Raw genomic sequence first — 22,888 nt, forward strand, 5'->3', positions numbered from 1 at the left:
AAGCTTAATGGCTTTTGCTAAAGAGTAGTCTACAAGGAAAGTATGTATTGCTATTGTCAATGGTCATATTCCATGCACATAGAAGGATAAATATTTATAGCCTGTTTACATGCAAAAATAGACTATGGAGGGCATGAGCGGGTCCAGTATAAGTTTATTCATTGCCTCTACATATTTTTTTTTAGCTTTAAATCAATACTCTACATTGCATTTCTCACCCTTGGTCCCAGCAGCACCAATTAGTCAGGCTACATGTAAGCATTCCTTTGAGATGTGGTGGAAATTACTTTTCTTACTGTTCATTGTTAGTGCAGCGTGGTAACCTGGAGATTTGTGGAAATTCAATGTACTGAAAGCCAAGCCATACAGTGATGTATATTCGCCTGCATTCCCATCAAACAGCCACAATATTTTTTGTCAATAATCACTATTATCTTTCTCACATGCGGCATGCGTATGAACCATGACAGTGCACATGTTGAATATAATATACATTCAAAGACATTTGGAATGGTATAAGATCACACCTTGAATCTAGAATTTATTGTTCAACATTTACTCTGTTGAAAAGAAGGGCGGCCTGTAGTCTAGTGGCTAAGGTAAATGGTAATACCGTTATGTTATATTTGTATTTATATAGCACCTTTATCAAAAGCGCTGTACAATTGATGCTTCTCATTCACCCATTCACACCCACGGCGATTGGCCGCCATGCAAGGCACCAACCAGCCACGTCGACACACCCGGGGCAGGATCGAACCGGCAACCCTCTGACTACCAGACGACTGCTCTTATCTCCTGAGCCAATGTCACCCCCTACGGTGCATGATCCAGAAGGTTGGTGGTTCAAGCTCCGCTGCACCCACAATATACATTACATTACATTATTGGCATTTCGCAGACAGTCTTATCCAGAGCGACGTACAGTTGATTAGACTAAGCAGGAAACAATCCTCCCCTGGAGCAATGCAGGGTTAAGGGCCCAACGGCTGTGCGGATCTTATAGTGGCTACACCGGGATTAGAACCACCGACCTTGCGTGTCCTAGTCATTTACCTTAAGATCTGCACAGCTGTAAGATCTGCACAGCTCTTGGGCCCTTGAGCAAGGCCCTTAGCCCCACATTAGTCCTTGGAGGATTGTCCCCAGCTTAGTCTAATCAAGTGTAAGTTGCTTGGGATAAAAGTGTTGGCTAAATATATTATTTTTATTTATTTTATTTTAGTTACTCAGAGTGCACTTGTTTGTCCCAGGGGCCTGACCCAGGTCCAAAAGCAAGGTAACTGAATAGGGCTGAAAATGCCTGATCGTATAATCAAGCTTTATGCTGGAACCTCCAGCAGTCATGAGGCTGCTATTAGTCAATGGCTATGACTATAGCTATGGCTATTTGTTTATATAATGAATCCCTATTTAAATTATTGTAGTTCTGCAGTAAAGCATACCTTTTCTCTCTTTAAAATACATGACCGTTGAAATCCAGGCTTCATACAAAGACAAAAAGCTTTTATGTCAAAAATATGAAGTCCAATTAAGTGGTATTGTCTACTTTATGCATTTCATGTGCAAAAGTACAGAGAAGGTAAATCCAGTTCAATTTTTATTTATTTCTATTGAAAGAATAACCGATTCCCCAAAGAGGTACAATTGTACAATCTTTGAATGTGCCCGAAGGCTCTACTTCCCATGAAATGCATAAATACCAACAGTATTTGATGTAAAATATCAAAGTGTTCACCGGTGTGGCTCAGTTTGACACTCCCTGCGCACCAACACATGTACATTCTGTATTAATGCCATAGATCCTGACTGCAAAGCTTTCTGCCTTTTCAAAAGCCTTAATGTAAATTCCCTTCTGAAAGCCATGCATCTCCATAATGTGTGAGAATTTATCACAGTCCAGAGCATCTACACACCTTTAATCTGATCTGGAGCGTGTTAACAGGAGTAATGGAATTCCTGTATGAGCTCGGAGAGTCAGTGAATCCATCATGGACTCTGGCACAGGCAAGCAGCAAACAAAATGTTTATATTCCACTTATAGAAATGAGGATTACTGAACAACCCAGAATCAATAAAGTGGATTCTTAATTAGTGTCATGCCAAGGGGTTTTTTGCTCACATATACAAATGTCTAACTTAGGTACAAATTTGGGAAAGTCTGTTAATGTATACATTATGCTTACAATCGAGAGGCCATCAGCCATGTGAGGTGTGGCTATGTATTTTAATTATATTAAATTAGTCAACCTGTATTCAGCAACCAGCATGGAATACCAATGCTTTTCATTCATTTTTATGAATAAGTGTAGCTAGCTACCGTAAGTAGCTAACTTATTCTAGCTAGCTCTAGATAAATCCATGGCACTTGTTATGGTTTCAGATCTTATTGCTAGCTTATTAGCTTTAGATTTATGATCAAACTATACACAAGCGGCAGCTATAGTTATCGGCAATCTATGATTTGCTCAATTTGGGTGGATGTAGCGGCCACCCTTGGTGACTGTCAGTCATAACAGGTCTATTCTAAACTTCAATTCCCATAGTTCCCAGTGACCTTCTTACAAGTTTTCTTCTGATTGTCGGCGTGGTTTCCTTTTTTTGGTCACTTTATTACTTGTACTTTCATCCTTTGTGGTAAAGTTACTGCAAACAAAAACAATTGTGCTTGAAGTCCTCCTCCTCTTATGTTTATGCCGCTCAAACTCTCCTGTGTTACTGCCGCAAGTAAGTGTTACACAAAATACGCATCACTGTACTCGCAACATAATCTGCGAGAATTTCACAGTCCAGAGCATCTACACACCTTTAATCTGATCTGGAGCATAGTAACAGGAGTAATGGAATTTGTGTATAAACTCATTGAGTAACAGGGAATCCATCATGGATTCTGGTACAGGCAAGCAGCTAACATCCATCCATCCATCCATTATCTTAACCCGCTTATCCTGAACAGGGTCGCAAGGGGGCTGGAGCCCCCAGTATACATTGGGCGAAAGGCAGGAATACACCCTGGACAGGTCGCCAGTCCATCGCAGGGCACACACACCATTCACTCACACCTATGGGCAATTTAGACTCTCCAATCAGCCTAACCTGCATGTCTTTGGACTGTGGGAGGAAACCGGAGTACCCGGAGGAAACCCATGCAGACACGGGGAGAACATGCAAACTCCGCACAGAGAGGCCCCGGCCGACGGGGATTCGAACCCAGGACCTCCTTGCTGTGAGGCGGCAGTGCTACCCACTGCACCATCCGTGCTGCCCGCAAGCAGCTAACAAAATGTACAACCCAGAGGTTTCCCTGTGCATATTTCCATACAGGACCAGAATTGTGGGCCCTCCATTAACTTCATGTTTAAGATATGCAAAGGAGCTATGGCTAAGGCAGTAAAAGCAGTCATCTGGCAGTCAGAGGGTTGCCGGTTCCATCCCCTGCCTGGGCTGTGTCGAAGTGTCCCTGAGCAAGACACCTAACCCCCAAATGCTCCTGACGAGCTGGTCAGCGCCTTGCATGGCAGCCAATCGCCATTGGTGTGTGAATGTGTGTACGAATGGGTGAATGAGAAGCATCAATTGTACAGCGCTTTGGATAAAGGTGCTATATAAATGCCAACCATTTTTAAATGAAACAACAATGGTCAATGGTCATTGTTAGAGAAATGCCAGTGGCAATATTTTTCAAATATGGTATTTGTTCATATGAAAAAAAATCACCACTTTAACTGGTATAATATGTCAAAAATCCATTATGCTATTCATGTTGTGCCATTCACCCACCAATCGGAAGAAACCCGGTATGTGTGCAAGTTGCTCTCCCGTGTTCTCTGCAAATTGATGCGTTCAATTAGAATTTATTTTGCAGTGGATTCGGGGGTGAGACCAAATATTTTTTAGAAAGATAATTGAATACAACAGTTAATTACCATTGCTAAACAAAAAGACTTGGTTACGCTAAAAACAAAAGGGTGGCGATGTCACCCCCCTTTTCATCACGCCTGCACACTTATATTCCATGACACATTAACACAGTGAAATGGTTTTTGTTTTTTTTCAGAATATCGAGGTTGCCAGTTACTCTAATAGGACAAGGGAAAGCTTCAAGTGGTCTACACTACATGAGAACATGAGAACAATTAGATAGAGTGCAAAATAATCATGTACCAGCACTCCGTGGGAGCGACTCACACTGCTTCAACAACTAAATTAACATGGTAATTGTCTTCTATTCCATGCAGTCTGACTTCAGTACAAGTATCATTTGGTCAGGAGTGCAAAGAGAGGGCATCCAGGACAGGGATGGACATTATAACTGGGACTGGAGATTGGAATTCAGAGATATAAGAGTTGGGATGTCTTTGGGGGTCAGACAACACAATGTCCAAGGTCCCAGTACCACTCTTAATTTCAATGTGTATTTTGGTATTTACATGAAATGCCATGCATTATTATAAGTTGAAAATGAGACACAATTTATATTCCAGACTTGGAATATGTTGATCATTGTATGTCACTTCCTTGGCTGACAGTGACAGGTCACAAATTAATGTGCATGTGCAAGGTTCATAATGAATATCTACAACACTAAATCCTTGCTGAATTTTCATCCATTATTCACACTGTTTCCCAATTTCCCCATTTCAAACCACCATATTTAAAGCTCTTTCTGGGTTTGATATCTTGGATGAAGGTTTCTGAAGATAATGTGGGGATTGTCCCATTCATTACAGTTATGTCCTAATGCAGTAGACATGATGAAGATGAAATCCAAAGCAGTACTTGCTATATTCTGGAATATTTTTTTTGTATTTTCACCCTCATCCCAAGTCCCCAATCAGTTTATGAAAATCTTCTATCCATTTCATCCTAACATGCTTTTTCTGTCAGCCAGATGATGTTAAAGCACTTCCAAAACCAAAAATTCCACATCAAATGACATTCTTTCAGAAGCATTGGCTCTAATATTTAGCAAAATAAATAACTGCCAGCAATTGGCCACTTCCATAGATCTGTCAACAAATCTAGCCTTGGATGTGAAAACATTTCCCCCCTCAAATAACAGCAGCTACTCTTCATCAAAATTCATGAACAGCTGAGCAGTGCGGTGTGATTGGGTGCCATTCATATTCAAATTATTGGACAGACAAATGCTGTCATAGTAACCCATGAAGTGAAGTCTTAGAAAAAGACATCTCACAAATCCAAAATCCCAGAACACATCTCATCTGACACCAGATTATTGTATATAAAGACTGAAATATGATTCTTCTTCTGTTCACAAGCACAGGTTTAGTAGCATTGAATGTCATCTTTTAGAGTCTTCAAAAGTAGCTCTAAATCACCTGAGAGCAACCACAGGATCATTTCTAACTGTAGTTCTGAAGACTGGGAACAGGTGGCCATACTCATCCGTATAGAGACTATACAGTACTACTACAGTAGCTGCATTATTTGCTGACGGATAACAGTACAGATGGAGATAATGACCATAGATTCGGCCCTGGCGTTGCTGATTAATCAGGCACGATGTTGTTCCCTTCCCATGTTAGGAATAGCAAAGTGTTTCTTGAATGCAAATTGCATAACACACTGAATTGTAAACAGCGTCAGACTGTCAATCATTTCCAGTTGCTGTTGAATTCGCGAGTGAAACGGCTCTTTCAGGGCGAGGAGTCAGTCTGACTGATGGTAAATGAGGAGGGGGAAGCAGAGGTGTAGCTGGGGGGAAGACTGTGCCCTGCTGAATGAATGGACATTGATTGGTGGGGAATGGAAAATTGACAGACATCAGATCTAAATACATGCCCGCTGGTACACAATGATGTCAAATCTTATTTCCAGGAAGTAGATGTAAAAGGTATGAAAATACATAAAGTATTACAATTTCATACAGTTTTTTTAAAATATATACTTTCAGATATGTTTCTATGGTTATAAAGAACTAAACTGAGGATTTTGATTTGAGCTTGTCATTAACGCAGGACTGACGTAGGCTTAAAACCAGTATGCCTGGCTGGTGAGTGTGGTCAGTTCTTCTTACCTGTTTTCCATGTGTAGTGTTTATCTTTGGGATATTCCAGATCGCCTTTCCCTTGAGTGGCTATGAGGGACACGAGGAGGAGCAGATAATTCCCATTTCGCCAAGTCCAGGCAACAGCACCAAAGTCATCTTTTAGAATCATAGTCCAGCAGAATGACCGTATGTCCCGTCTTAGCCCTGTGGAGGAAAGAACACAGACACATATCACATAATCATATTTACATAAGAAGGATGCTGTTCTGTGAAACCATAAACACAAAGAGTCAAGAATGTAAATTCATTTTAAATGTTCTAAATATGGGGAGGGGGCATGTGAAATTTTACCAAGGGCACAAAAAAATGCCTCTGTATACATGAGAGTTTCTTCAGTTAGAAACAGCATAACCCTTCAGTAAGGTAAAGGTAATTATATTCCCCTAATGCTGGTGTCAAATTAAGTTTTACCACAAACTGTGCAAAACAACAGAATTGTCTACGACATAAATTCAGCAGTATACCCAGGAGGCCTGCCTACATCTTTCTTCTGCTCTGAATTAAAGCACATTTTTCAATTTATACACCTAGGAATACCATGCAATCTTCTCTTCATCTTCATCAGGTCCTTTTGTTCTGCCTAGAACATTTCTTTTACACTTGGCTGCCTTCCAAATTATGGTCATACATTTCATTTAGGCGCCATTTTGCCATTTCACACTGTTGATCTCCAACCAGATTGACTGACTTAGTCATGCAGATCCGTGGCTGCTCACCCTCCTGGAGCTAGGCTAGTTAGCCATCTGAAACCATGCAAATGGATGCCATTATCCATTGCGAGATGATGTGTCTGCTGATGGCAAAGCCATGGAAAAACAAACCGTGCTGTAGTAGTATTAGAGAGCTTTGACTCTCAGACAGAAGACAAAACAAACAATGGCAAAAACTCTTTTGAAACATTTTACGTGTCCATGTTCAGTTGCAGTTCAGGTTCAGTTTACAAAACAATGCTTATAGGCAACTTGGAGGATAATGGTCAAGTTCTTTCGATATCTTTCCTCACAGACTGTGCACACATCCAGTCATAACCAAATCTAAGCCACCTACTCATAGATATGTTATCCTTTGAAATAGAGCACTCTTCTGTAATAGACAAAGCCTTGTTTTTTTCTGTTTGGGGATTGGGGGCATGAACATACTGCATATAATATATAATAGAATGACAGCAATCATTTTCCGGACAATGATTGCTTTTAACATGATTACAGAACGAGTGTTTAACTCGTATGTCTGGAAATAGGAGCGCGATTGCGTCTTGGCGGTGGCGATGTGATTATCTCAACCTGAGATACTTACCTGCTTTTGCCACTTGTAGCATATTTTCTCATTCCAGAGAGATATGATAGGAACCCACTCAAATCCAATATCTACCTTACAAATGTATAACCTTCTATTTTGGTGATAGAAAGGGCCACGGAAAATGCATTTGCAAAAAAGTATTTGGAGAGACCATTTCTGTTGCTTTGGTTCTCCAGCACATTGGATTTGCAATGAAACTATTAATACGGGGTTACAGTAGAGACTGTCAGCTTTAATTTCATGCAGAAGAGCATTTCTGAACACACAAAGTATCAAACCTCCAAGTGGATAGTTTACAGCAGAAGAAGACCAATAAGTCAAAAATAAAAAAAGTCTAATAAATACCTAATAAAGTGCTCACTGAGTGAATGTGTGAAGTGACATGGCTGGGTTTTACGGTCTGGTGATATGCTAGAGAAAGAACACACATTATGTCAAATCAAGCTACAGCAGAAGAGGGGGATGCTTGTCATGCATTGATAAGCCCTGTAAAATGTTGAGACAACCTTGATGACACAGGGAATGCCATTTCTTGGATGAGGGCTGAAGAAATAATAAAATACCTAATAAATACCTAATAAAGTGCTCACTGAGTGTATATACACACAGCTTGTATGAATTATCTACAGCAGGGCACACATCATTCAACAGCTAGAGATCTTGTCGATTGAGTAGTACAGATTTGAAAATCTTCAGGACGGTAGATCTTCAAGAAGAGGGTTAGGCAGGCTTGCTCGACAGGGTTTTGCCACCATATATTTAGTTAATTTGATCTTTTTTGGATATCATAATTTAATAACTTAAATGGTAGAGGACCAAGTATCAATTTTAAACCTGGACAGTATTTGAATGACTTCAACACAATGGTGCTGCCAGCCGATTTGGGATTGATTTAATTCACGATGAACATCTAATTTTAGCAAGAAAGAAAGAGTGAGAATACAAGAGGGAATGGAAGAGAGTGAGAAGAGAAAGGGAGGGGGAGAGAAAATGAGGGAGAGATTCTATTTTCTTTTAAGGCTTGGATTTAGTTGGCTAGCTACACAGAGCGGTTTCTTCCAAACGCACACCACGGTCGGGGTAAGGACATGCTTGTGTATGATTTTCACTAAATTACCAATCCCACGCTTAAATAGCTTAATAGCTGGTAATTTCTCAATCTACCCCCTGCCCATTTATATGAATTTGGCATGATGTATGCAAGCATATGCCAATTAACACACACTGCTTCCAGATTGCCTCGGTGCCAGGCAGGGTGTCGATCCATGCTCTGTAGGAGGGTGGCACACGGCACAGGAGCCAATCAAAGCCCACGGAACCCAGCAGCAAGATGGTGCCCAGCCTTACTGCCAGAGTGCAAGAGAGCGTGTGTGTGTGTGTGTGTGTGTGTGTGTGAGCGTGGGTGAGCGTGTATGCTTGTGTGTGTATGCTTGTGTGTGTGTGTGAGTGAGTGTGCGTGTGTGTGTGTGTGTGTGTGAGTGTGTGTATGTGTGCGTGTGTGCGTGCGTCTGTGTGTCTGTGTATGCTTGTGTGTGTATGCTTGTGTGTGTGTGTGAGTGAGTGTGCATGTGTGTGTGTGAGTGTGTGCGTGTGCGTGTGCGTGTGTGTATGTGTGCGTGTGTGCGTGCGTCTGTGTGTCTGTGTATGCTTGTGTGTGTATGCTTGTGTGTGTGTGAGTGAGTGTGCATGTGTGTATGAGTGTTTGCGTGTGCGTGTGCGTGTGTGTCTGTGTGTGTGCGTGCGTGTGTCTGTGTGCGTGGGTGCGTGTGTGTGTGTCTGTGCGTGTGTGTGTGTGTGCGTGTGCGTGCGTGCGTGTGTCTGTGTGCGTGCGTGCGTGTGTGTGTGTGTGTGTGTGTGTGTGAGTGTGTGTGTGTGTGTGTATGTGTGCGTGTGCGTGCGTCTGTGTGTGAGTGTGTGAGTGTGTGTGTGCGTGGGCGTATGCCTGTATGCTTGTGTGCGTGTGTCAGCCGCACTGGGGCTGGTGTGAAAACATTCGTATGCTCGCCGCTCTCTCTCCCCTCCTTCGCGAGTCCCTCCAGGCAGCCCCTGAGGCTTTTTAACAAAATTCTCACTCCACAATTTAGAAAAAGTGGGTCAAACGCAGCCCACGTGTGTTCCCAGCGTCAGGTATGCCGGAGACAGTTTAGCATGCGAGGGGCTGGGGCAGAGGAGCCCTGTAACCTTACATAGTATCTGAAACCGCAAGGCTCAGACCACACTCTCCCATTCGGAGTCTATCATTCTGAAGCATTCGCCATGGGACACTGCTCCTTTCTTTCTGCTCCTCGGTAAACAGGTGGTCGAAATAATTAATGTTTGATTAAACTGCGGAAACAATAACGGGAGAGACGCCCGTGCCAAGGTTTCCGTGGAACGCTGGTCTTTTCAACTCACTGTCGGTCTACTACCTTCAGAGACCGGAGCCAACATGGCTGCAGGGGATACAAAGATATCAGTTCTCAGTTCCCTTTTCCCAGATGCTGTTCTTTTGCTTGAATCTCAGTCCAAATATTTGTCCAATGAGGCCAGTTTGATCACATCAATCCTACCTTGGATTTTTATCCGAGTCCGCCAACTGTTTCATGTGTGCATTAGTGTTTCTGTTTATGCCATACCTGGGACCAACTGGTACACACTCGAAGCAAAATGTTTAGAAGCTTTCAGAGACCTCTTAGAGGAAATATCAAGGGCATGGGGATTTTATCTGAACTGTACATGAGAAAAACAATACATATACCGTCTTGCATTATTCATGGTGTTTCACAAACTAATACACATACACCGACAAGTCAAACATATGGAAGATTTCATCCAGATGGTAATACTTGGGTCTCTTACGCTTGCATTAAATTCTTCTACAATTTATTTTTGGAAATAACACAAACAACAGTTCTCCTGAGAAGCTGGTGTTGGTAAAATAATCTTTAAATGTGCGATATGGAATGAGATTTCCAAGGCTGAGAAAGCACTGTTCTCTTCTGTGGAGGAGATCATATACGAGCATATACTCTCCACAAAACGTTAGGGTGGTCTACATTACTCATACAGTAAGACATCCAGATGAACCTATTCTGTATATTTTGGGGGCTTTTTATTTCCATCTATGTGGTAAATCTATGTGTTCAAACATTTTTTTTAAATTGTCCAACATTTTTATTATGAAATGATTCACTGGAATGACATCTTGTAATATACTTCATTGAAGACTTTATTGAACCCTGTGGGGTAATTCATCCTCTGCACTGGACCCATCCTAGTTACTTAGGAGCAGTGGGCACAATGGAGAACAATGTGGGGTTAAGGGCCTGGTTCAAGGGCCCAACAGCTGTGCAGATCTAATTGTAGCTACACCGGGGCTTGAACCATCAACCTTCTGGGGCCCAGCCATGGAACATAGCCACTATGCTACAGGCTGCCCCAGCTGTTAACTCTGCAAACAGTTGTGTCCACATATACTGTAGCATAAAGTAAAACTAATAAATGTAAAAGAGGAAGCCATTTGCTTCTGCACAGTACCTGAAGTGGAAAGATGGCGGTCATCACTGTACGCTGATGGGCTCAGCTACTCTTTCTACTGGTAGCAGCAGAGGTGGAAAGGGAGAAGTGTAGATTCTTCCTGCTGACACATCATCCAGCTGGGACTCTGCTGTGGCTCCCCCCTCTGGAAAACCAGGAAAACCCGGAGGTGGACGACGTTCCCGTCAGAGCATTCCCCCGAAGCTAGCGCAGATAACCCCCCGCGGCGATCGCCAGGTCAGTCCTCCACCGAACAAAACTCCTCAGGGCCCGGTCCCAGGACAGTGGAGCTGAGAGGAGAGAGGAAGAGAGGATTCAGGACAGGAAGTGGACAGAGACATACTGTACAGAATCAGCACGTCAGCAGCGTGGTTGATCCTTTGCGATATCACTGATCCGCTCTCCGGTAATGGGGGCGATTTTCCGTCATATACCAATTCCCGCGCTTCTCATACCTGCCGCACAATCTTATTGGCTTTAACCCTCACAGAAAAAGAGTTTGGCGAATCTCCCACCGGACACTCCTGCGGGATTTGCTGCTACAGGTGTGGATTTCGAGGATCAGATGGCGAGGGACTGCCGGGAGCAGGGTGCAGTGCCGTGTTCTTGAGCTTTGTTTGATTAAAGCGTAAACCCGTTTAATGGCATTTCTGAGCGCTCAACGCACTGTTTGCTGAGAGATGCCTGTGTGGACGGTGGGGTTGAATGATAGCTCTCTGTTCCACATGGGTAACAGACCCGAAGCTATCCGTCTACTAGGACCAAATACACACATCGGCCATTCACACGGCTTACTGCAGAAGAATTGCTTTACTGTAATCTTGTCAAAATGGGAATGGCATTTCAGGTTTAAAAAAAGTAAATAACCGGATACATTTGTTCAGGAATCCTGGCAATATCACCTGACCTCAAAGTGTACCAGTACATTATGTATTAGTTCAGAAATGAAACCCTTTATCATCACTGCCTTGTTAGTGCTACAGTATGATACCCTTATTTCAACTTTTCACATAGACCCTTTGATGATTTTATCAATATGTTTTACTGATGGTTTGAAATAATTGAAGTATAGCCTTTTGAATATGGTTTTACGATATAAAACTATTGTATCATCGTATCACAGCTTTTACACAAACATGTACTATGTACTATGTACTCACTGAGCACTTTATTAGGAACACCTGTACAGCTACTTATTCATGCAATAATCTAATCAGCCAATCATGTGGCAGCAGTGCAATGTATACAATCATGTAGATACGGGTCAGGAGCTTCAGTTAATGTTCACATCAACATCAGTATGGGGAAAAAATGTGGCAAGATTGTTGGTGCCAGAAAGGCTGGTTTGAGTATTTCTGTAACTGCTGATCACCTGGGATTTTCACACACAACAGTCTCTCTCGAGGTGTCCCTTTGCTCAGAATGGTGTGAAAAACTAAACACATAAGTACCTAATAAAGTGCTCAGTGAGTGCATATCATTTGTACAGTTTGAACACAGTTTGTACAGTAACACAAATTATATAAGGCTTGTATATTAGTATGAGAACATATATGGCTTTACCATGAACTCTATGGCACAAACTCGAGGTTGTAAGTATAGAATTGTATAACCGGTCTAAATGACATCCCAGGCTTTGAGTGCACAGTGTGAAATTGGGCCTTGGGCCACAGTCCACAGAAAGCCTGGGATCTAGTTTGCAGCCTGTAAGAGGAGAAACCATCAGTAATAAGTGGTGTTATTAAACTAGTAGTGACTGAAGAATAGTACATGTTTGGGTACAAACTGAGTAATAGTAATAGTACTGTGGGTGCAGAAATAATGTTACCATGTCCTGAAAATGACATATTGGTATACATAGCTCATGTTTTCAAGTGTCTTAAATGTATATACGTAGTTGAATCAGCTGACTAATTTGACCATGCAAACAATCTGTAGGTATGAGTATTTGCATTGTAATCACAATGACCACAGTAAAGCTATAGGCAAGAATGAGGTCTGAAACATTTTGTGACACATTTTTGCAAACCTCTGCATTTACTGAGGCAAGATCCTGTATCTGCTCACTTAAAAATAAATACAATTCTGTATATTATTATGCAGATTGCCTACCCTGCATGACAGTGCTGAGGTGCGTTATGATCGCGGCAAAACAAGTGTCAGCATTTTCTCCCCATGTGCATCATAGCTTAGCAGACTAAATTTGATCAAATTCTATCCCCACAGCATTCGCTAGTAAGAAAATGTGGTTTAAACAGGGCAAATTTATCAGCCACCATAGGGAATATGAACTCAATGGATTTTTCCACCCTATCGATGCCAATGTACAGACTTCAAATTATTAATCGTAAAATGAATAATGTGAAGGTCATTTAAAATTGCATAAATGTTTAAATACATTTTTCAACGTGATCACATTTCCTAACCATTATTAATGAGTGGTAAATATTGTAGGCCTCATTAACATTGTCGTTAAAACAGAATCCAATCAGTGTGTTCTGAAAAAAACTGTCTAAACTAGAATGTTCATTTATTTCACTCTTGAAAGTTACTCTTACAATATGAATCATTTCCATGCATTTGATCATTTGAAGACTGTTATGATCAGAATCATCCAAACAGAAAGATTGTATATACTGAATAAGAAACATTGTAAGCTAAATATTATCGAATATCTATTCGGGCAGTAGTAAACAACTGAAAAATATGGCATACGGGCATTATGGCAGATCCATCTCTATCAGCAACTGAACCGTTTTCAGAAACACTGTCAAAATTCCTGGAGCCCGTATCACTCCCAAGTAGACCGAAGTTATTACCTGCCACCGCGATGAAAAGCTCCCTCCAGATAGTCCATTCCACCGTATCCCCGATTCTATTAACACTCCCCTCTCCTTCCCCCCAGTCTGTGAGCACATCTCTCCCCTCACTCTCGTCCCATATTGACTTTCCAAACCATGCTCCAGTAGGCTCAAATCTCACTGACCCTGTGGCATTTCCCCAGGCTTTGAAGTGTACTGCCGTTCCCCGCCATTATGTTTCAAATGGCTCCGCTCAACGCTGCCGCTTTTCGCATTTCCAAGCCATCACAGAAAAAAAATAACATTTCATAGCTGTCTGGAGTGGGGTCCCCCACCCCCCTCCTTCCCCAGATCAATCTGTGAGATGTGGCTCAGGCCCCTTCCAGGGGTACGGAGGAGTCATTTACATACATACTGTTGTGGCCCCCTTCTTCTTTCGCCAATTAAAAACACTCTGCTCTTTAAGCTAGGAACATTTGGAGGATTTGGAGAGCCTTTACAGTAATCTTCGGATTTCATCTTTTAATCTGATGACTCGATATTGTTTAATTTTACTGTGTCATTTAAAGCCTTTGACAATCGTACGCTGGAAGCAAATATGATTTCTGAAGATAATTCTATTAATGACTGATGAATAGCACAGATATGACATACGTTCTGATCTAATTTTGAATTAGAAATGCGAGAACGGTGTACTATGTGAATGCAGTGGGTTTGTGGTTTTTATCCCAGAGGAATCACAGCACTGCCAGTGCAGAGTATGCAGCATATTTTCGAGATTTTAATGGCCCTTGAACACGGCAGTGCCCAAAATGCTGTACAACCAAGTGTTACGTTCCTCTTTAGCTAATCTCGAACGGTTTGTGTTGGAATGACTGGTGTTTAACCAGAAAGAAATGAACAGAAACTGGATTTGGAGGTTACAAATTATAGTTGCAAATTACAGGGGCTTGTGAGGGCTTGTGACGTACAGTTAGGTTGTCTAGGAACAGAAATATGAGGTGGGGTTTTGGCTTCAACGGGAGGGGAAATGTTCAATGTGAAGAATGCAGGGTTGAGTATCTGTTGAGTCTATAGAATCTGTGCCGTTCTTTACATTCTGGTGTCCAACCACTGGTGGAGATATCGTGATTAGAACTGGTGTGAAAGCAGAATGGATTCCTTAATTGCTGATATCCCTTCAAGCCCACATTTACGTTTTCTGTCCATCTTTTTGCAAAGTAGGTTCAGAGATATACCGGTAAATATTCATGGGCAGTGAGAGGATTGTCAGTCAGAGGAAATCAGACATTTCTATTTTTTCAAGTGCTATGCACAAAAAAAGCCATTATTTTGCAAGCAGCCGCCTGATATAGCCACCCATTTTCACCTGTGAAATATCTCTGTCACATAGAGGTGTCACTGACTCAATCAGGCACAATGGAGCTAATTAAAACGTGGGCACACACTGTGAAGTTGTGTGCATTTGTCAATTCGAGGAGTCAAAAAAAGTAATTTGGTCAAATACAATCCTTCAGCATAACATTTAACCTTTTCCCCACCTTGTCAGTGGGAACAAGATATGAACAGAGTAAACTGCAAGATACCATTAGTTAGCCTATGAACATAATGCTTTGCTGAAAGATTTCCAAATTGCTATGATAAATTATAAAGAAAATGTTGTTAGACAGAGCACTTTAAGAGACAACACTGAGAGAGAAGGCCATTTAGAAACTGATGAATTAAAACAGTTCTTTTTTGCTGTAACAAATTGATATAAAGGAAATTATAAAGAGATTTTGCTTCGAAACATGCAATTCGTTTTTTTTCCTAACAAACTGAATTTTGTGCATAGTGTGCATAGTAGTTATAAGAAAAACACCCAAAACAAATGACTTTGACAGTCTATGCTCGTTTACTAAGTAAAATAAAGCAAAATAATAAATTAGATAAAATAAAGCACACTTCATCACTAAAGTAAAATAAGGCACACATCATCAGTTTGGTCAAGATATGCTCTGGCTTTCCACATAGAGCTTACCTTATCTCATCTAGCTATTTGGGAGTTTAAATAAGGTAAGCTATATTTTACATCCATGATGTGCATATTTGGATTGGACAGCGACGTTGTGGCAGATACAGGGTACAGGGAGTTACTTTGTGGAGCCCAAACAATGATTTTTCTGTTAACGGTAGATTGCATATATATTTTTTTACTTTTACTTTTGCAACAATCAGCGCTTGCATTATTGGGGTGACTCATAAGGTACCATTGACAAGGATTGCAACAGCGGTTTGAATTTTTGAATTGTGAGAAAAACATGACGTACAGTAAGCAATGAATACATTTTACTGCAGATGACTTGTTCAGTTTAAGGTGAAGATTGCCTTCTCTTACCCACCCAGCAAACATAAACAGAACAAACACATAGTCTATATAAATCTTTACAAAGCACCCCACATTGTTAAAATAAAAAATTGAATCAGATATAACAGCCAAAGGATAATCTTTTCATTATTGTACATTCTTATACGTTGATTGTAATGGGACAATTATAATCATATTCAATTATAATCAACATAATAATTTATATATATATATATACAGTCCATGCTCATATATACTCACCAGGTACTTCATGACATACACCTTCTCATTAATGCAATTAGTCTGCTCTTCCAAACACGTGTGGCTGCAACTCAATATACACTCACTTTTTTAAAGAATGTTGCCTGGTCTGATGAATCTTGATTTTTGCTGCAACAAGCAAATGGCAGTGTCACAATTTGGTATAAACAGCATGAACCCATGGATCCATCCTGCATTGTGTCAATGGTGAAGGCTGGTGGTGATGTCATGTTGTGGGGAATGTTATTGCCACACTTTAGGCCCCTTAATACTAATTGAGCATAATTTGACTGCCACAGCATGCCTAAGCATTGTTGCTGACCTCGTGACTGGTTTGATGCCAATGAGTCCACATGAACCAAAACTCTCTGGGGAATGTTTCACCTTGTTGAATCTGTGCCATGAAGAATTTAGGCAAAATGGGGTCCTACCCAGTACAAGATAGGTGTACCTAATGGTGGGCCTCTGGTCAAATTATCCCCAATGCCCCTGCGCAGTGATGGGGACACTGTGCTGTAGGAGATTGCTTCTTTTGGGTGTGACATTAAACCGCGGTCACCGCTGTGACATTCCCCGACACTCTTCGCAAAGAGTAGGGGGTTCCCCGGTGTCCTGGCTAAATTCCCAACCCTGACTCTTCCAACCTGCCACCTCTTCATCCCCTGATTCAGTTGGTAAAAACAATGATCTGTCCCTCTCCATCTCAGCTGATGTGTGGTGAGTCTTCTGGCACAAAATGGCAGCCGTGCATCACCCAGATGGGTGCTACACATTAGTGGTGGTTGAGGCGAGTTTCTCCCTGATCACTGTAAGCGCTTTGCATGTCTAGAAAAGCGATATATAAATGCAATGATCTATCTTTCTATCCATCTAATAGTGAGCTGTGAGTGCATGCCTGTATATAGTGTGTGTGCGTGTGTGTGTGTGTGTGTGTGTGTGTGTGTGTAACGTACTGCATAACAATTACCACCTTTATCAGTAAACATTCACATTTATTGCTGTTACTTTCATTCATAGTCTACCTCCTTTATGTTGTGGTGCCACAGTCGTAGTATTTACAACCCACCTACTATGCGGTTTAAAATGTATGTCAGGAAAACTATCTGGACATGCAATATTGCAAAGATGCGAGCATAAGATAAATGGCATTTTTAACACCGTTCAAATGAAATATGTCTGATCCAAAATAAATTCAATATTATTGCGCTTTTGCTGAACTTGAAGTTTATTACCAGAAATAGGATGGACAGCACATCGCGCTAGTCTCCACGGGTCCTGGTGCATGAAAGCTCTTTTTCTTTCCCCAGTAATGTGAATTAATCCATATTCAGACAGATATTTAGTATAAATGGTTGTTTTATAATGACTTTTTTAATAATGGTGACAGTGAAACTAGCCTCCTGTGGCACCATCGAAACACATGGGCATCCATTAAGTCAGGCTCTTTTCAGTACAATTCAAGTTTAAATACACAAAATGAAGAATCCATATCATTGTAAGTTAAATTGTACGGTACAGTGCTAGTCTTCCGACTAATGATGTCTCAGGCTTTCATGCACATGGGCTCACTTTAACTGCTCCGGCCAGGTTTCACAGGAGAGAACATTTCACGTCTCAGTACCAGCATTATAATGAAAGAATTATGAAACATGCATTTATCTTGAGCCTCAGTAAATACGTAAGAAAAAAAAGTGTTTCCCATCTAAAAGAATATGTTCAGTTTTTGACATTTTGAGGTTATTTTTCTTTTTCTAGGTCCATTTGCAATCTCCCTGGGGACATGGATTCTACTAATATTGCTGGAAAGATACCAGGACAAAATGAAGGATATTGCCACCAGTGTACTGGCCTTCACAGATTTACAATACAAAAATATTAAACAGGAAGAACTTTGACTACATTTGTTACACCAAAACACACCACTTTATGAAATAGTAGTGATTTAAGCATACTTCTATGATGTGTCCACTTGGCTCTTGCTAAAAAGGACAATGTGCAAGCTGAGGTTTTGATGACGATTTTAAACACGAGGCCAGATAAAGGCAGTACACACTGCTTGACTCAGTTCCTACGTTAAGCTATCACTATTGCGTTCACCACAGCACACTCAGTGAGCACTTTATTAGGTACTTATTAGACTTATATTTTATACTTCTCCTGAAATAGCCTATCCACTGAGTTATGATGCATTGTGTGTTCAGAGATGCTCTTCTGCATACCACTGTTGTAATGTGTGGTTATTTGCGTACCTTTCACCTTCCTGTCAGCTTTGACCAGTCCGGCCATTCTCCTCTGACATCTCTCATTAACAAGACATTTCTGCCCACTGGATTTTTTTGCAAACCATTCTTTGCAAACTCTAGAGACTAGTGTGCATGAAAATCCCAAGAGATCAGCAGTTTCTGAGATAGTCAATCCACACTCTCTTTCACCAACAATCCTTCCATGGTCAAAGTCATTTGGTTGACATGAACATTAACTGAAGCTTGTGACCCGTATCTACATGACTGTATGCATTGCACTGCTGCCACACAACTGGCTTAGATAATAGCATTGCTTTTTATAGTAGTCAGTAGTATTTTTCCCTATAACCTATAAGTATTTACTACATTCATTGACATAACATGTCTTGGATGACAAAAACATGAGGCAGTGAACATATTCTCAATTGAAAATGAACACTATATTTATGTCCATTGTAGTGTAGGTTTTGGCAAAGTAGGATATATTATTCTAGAGTTTCAGACCAGATACTCTTTCAGGGGGAAAAATGAATTCATGGGTCTAAGGAGGATATTACAAAACAGAGAGCACAGCTGTAGGCCTTTTCCAGTTGCACCTGTTTAATTTGGTTGAAATGCATTGTAATCCCATTGTAATACACAAGATGACTCTGCTGTGCTGTTGTCATCATAAAAGACCCACAGATCCACATAGAAAATGAAAATGGCTCTCAAAAAGCACTTATTTATATTGATTCATTGCTCACATTTCATTATGACAACAACAAACCTTGATTCCATTCAAAGCAGTTCTATTCATTTCAGAGCTATGTCAGAGCCACGTCTGGGAGAAATGGCTTCACAGATGTTTCTGTTCAATTGCTTCCTTGGTGCAGGTATAAGAGACATTTCTTTGGAGTTTGTGATGGCACTTGTGTTCATTAGTACAACTCTGGTCCTCATGTTCGCAACTCTGGTCTTCATGAGTGTGTGTGTGAATGGGTGAATGAGAAGCATCAGTTGTCCAGCGCTTTAGATAAAGGCACTAAATAAATGCAGACATTTACAATTTACTATTTACAACTAAAAAAAAAGTCAAGGAAGCTATCATGAGTCTAATAAAAACAGCCTGTTTGGAACGTCATTTAAAAAGAGAGTGCTGGTGAGTCAGCCATTGCAAAGGGCCTGGCACGCCAAGGAAGACCTCTACAGTTGAGGACCAAAAAATTATCATCATAATGAAGCACCCACAGACACCTGTCTGAAAGATCAGAAAGGTAGGCATGGATCTGCCAGAGACTATTGTCTGCAGAAGATGTGGCAAGATGGAAACCACTAATTAGTCACAAAAACAGGACAATGTGGATACAACTTGCTAAGAAGTACCTAAAAGAGCCGGTAGAGTTCTGGAAAAGGGTCCTGTGGACAGATCAGACCAAGATTCACTTGTATTAGAGTGATGGAAAGAGCAAACTATGGAAGCCAAAAGGAACTGCTTCACAGGTGTTTCTGATCAGTCAAATTTTCTAATTACTTCCTTAGTGCAGGTATAAAACAGCTTTCATTATCTAGTCGTGATTTTTGGCTTTTGAGACTGTTATTGGCATGTAGCAAGACAAAGACCGAGTTGTGCCAATGACAGTGAAGGAAGCCATTACAAAGCTGAGACATAAGAAAACACAGTCATTAAAAAGAACCAAAGAAAAAACTCAGACATAGGGAGGCCATGTATGAAAAGTGCTGTATTTTCTACACGGTGAAACCAAAATATATAAAAATGCTCTTTCATAAAAGCATTTCTTAGCCATTTATTTGTATAGCACCATGGTAAATATTACTCAGAATACTGTATATTCACTAGCTAACCACCTATCAAATGTCATATTTCTTGTACACTGATCCAGGTGGTCTTTCAATTCAAAAAGCTTTATTGCCATGACAAAATTGTGGCCAATAAAAAAATAAAAAAATCTACTTTCACATTTCAACTCACATTGCACTGCTATCATAAAGGAAGAATAAGGCTCCTCTCGCTGTCCACGCAGGTAGCATCTCATTGCAGTTCCAGGTCCACAGGTAATTAATTTTACACAAAAATGTGTTGAAGTAATGAACTGTGAGACCAGATTGCCGGCTCAAGTGGGTATTTTGAACACGTTTAATCAAATCAATTTTAGGTGTTTCATAATTTCATCAAAGGAGCACACAACTCCAACAGAGTGTCTGTGATTGGGGGAAAAAAAGGATCTATTAAATAAATTAACTCTTTGTAATCCGGCATCAGGAGGAAAAATGGAGGAAATCACGACAGCGACGGTTGAGTCCTCACAGTGCAACCCCCGATTACATCACAGAGTGGTGACGAGGCTGAGGGTCTTCCTTAGCACTTAGCTTCATGATGAGGCATGTCCTGAGCATCTTGAACCCAAGCATCATGAATACCCAGTGGCAGGGCCAGTGTATAAAATGGTGTTAATCATTAATCATTGTGTATGCACGGAGACCAATGGTGCAGAGAAATTATGTCAGGGAAGAGCTGCCTGAATGATTGAACACTGGAAGCAGGACAGGCATTTGAGGATATGACACTTAACCATGAATTAGCATATGAATGAGACATTCTTCGCCCCTTATAAATGTATAGGACAGGCACTACAAAATCACCAATGCCTTCACCTGGTATTTTAAGGGATTTGCAATATGAATAATCTAAATGTCAGGATATGAATCCGTTTGACCTTTTGGAGCTAGTAATTGATGTCAATGCTGTAATTAACATAGACGAGACTCATTGAAATCTCAATATTATTACCATATATCTTTCTGAATATCATCCATGACAACAATACAATCTCTGTGTTTTATAACTTTAATTAACTTTTCCCCCCTTTAATAATACCTGAACTTGATACAGATATTATTATGGACAAAAACGGATAAAGATTCAGATGAACCATCCAGGTTGCTCTACTGTGCAGAAAGACTCATGTATTGTCACACCAAGTGTTGCGTGTGTGTGTATGCATACGTGTGCGCATATGTGTGTGAGTGTGTATACAGTAAACACCTGCGAGAGGGATATACACAACAGTGTAGGAACATTGAGAGGTTCACAGAAACCTGGCTAATTCTGTCTGAGTGGGTGAATTAGTAGCCTATTAGAGAGATAGACTCACCAGACTCCCCTCCATTGATCAAACGTTAGAATTAGGGCTTAAACCTGAACACATACTGTATATTCAATTCATTCTTCTTCAGAGCACTGTGGCCAAGACTGCCTTTCATCTGTTGCTGACTGTCTAGAGCTCCAGTGGTTACACCATTTATATTTTCTCTGTGGTAGCCGCATTTCTGCATGGAAAACTGCTCTTTGGACAAGCGTACAATTGCCTGGTTATCAAAAAGAACCTGGTTTATCAGCAATTTCAGGCTTTAAAGAAAAAGTGCGCAAGCATAACGCTTCATGCCGGGAAAGATGTAGATCTTTGAATGGGTTTGCCAGTTTAAGGTCTGTACAGCCATTACAGCAGATGCAGAGAGGGGTCTGGTGGAACGCATGCGGTCGTCCTGAATGCATTAAGCCATTCAAATTGCAATGACGACATCGATATTTCATTAAAATTTTAAAACAAGATAGACAGTGAATTTGTTTCTTTCTTATTTTTCTTTTCCCCACTGCCTCATTTTCCCAGACTGCCATGCACGGTTTGTGTATGCTTGAGGCCATAGGAGGAAGAAATCCTTTGCAGGAGATTGTAGTTTGATTCTGTGAGGACATATGTGTAATGCAATAAGTATAAAGGGACAATGTATTCTAAAATGTGATACGAGTAAAAATGTTTTAATGGTACTCCTTTATTAAATTAGAGGATGAAATCATCTTTTTGCTGCAGTATTAAAGCTGTATATTTAAAGATTAGCATTGAGGTAATTTGAAGAAGTGACCTTCCATAATATCTGTAACAATACCTCAGCATGTACAATACATTCTAATATACAATGAGGCAAATTAGCATGATTCATACAGTATATGGAAGTCAAGAATATCTCTCTTTGCTTGTGCATTTCACAGGCTGTCCTATGGAAGGTACATAGAACATTTCATATTCATCCAATCCATTAAAAACCCTCGCAGTTCTAAACATAACACAAATGGGGAAAACGTCTTGTTTCAACTCACTGGTGAATGGCTTCTATACACTGAGATTTCAATAGTGAATGAACAAGAGCCTCCTCAGGGTTAAACGTATCAAGCTCCATACTGAAAACTAGCTGCAAGTGGAATCATAGCCATCTGTTGCTAAAAAGATCATTTATAAATTTCCAGTTTTGCCTGCAGCATTTGTGTGGGATTAAAATTTGGCCCTGA

General features: G+C 40.7%; 1 protein-coding gene across 1 annotated transcript in view; it reads right to left on the minus strand.

Moving 5' to 3' along the window:
- Positions 1–22,888, minus strand: part of thsd7ba (thrombospondin, type I, domain containing 7Ba) — a 174,360-nt gene that overhangs the window by 116,201 nt on the left and 35,271 nt on the right. The window contains exons 2-3 of the mRNA XM_061226317.1: positions 10,889–11,178; positions 6,041–6,217 (exon numbers count right to left, since the gene is read on the minus strand). Of these exons, the coding sequence (XP_061082301.1) occupies positions 6,041–6,182 (142 nt within the window). The 5' untranslated portion in view covers positions 6,183–6,217; positions 10,889–11,178. The remainder of the gene's footprint in view (positions 1–6,040; positions 6,218–10,888; positions 11,179–22,888) is intronic.

This window comes from Conger conger, chromosome 17 (genome assembly GCF_963514075.1).
Source record: "Conger conger chromosome 17, fConCon1.1, whole genome shotgun sequence".
Taxonomy (NCBI): domain Eukaryota; kingdom Metazoa; phylum Chordata; class Actinopteri; order Anguilliformes; family Congridae; genus Conger; species Conger conger.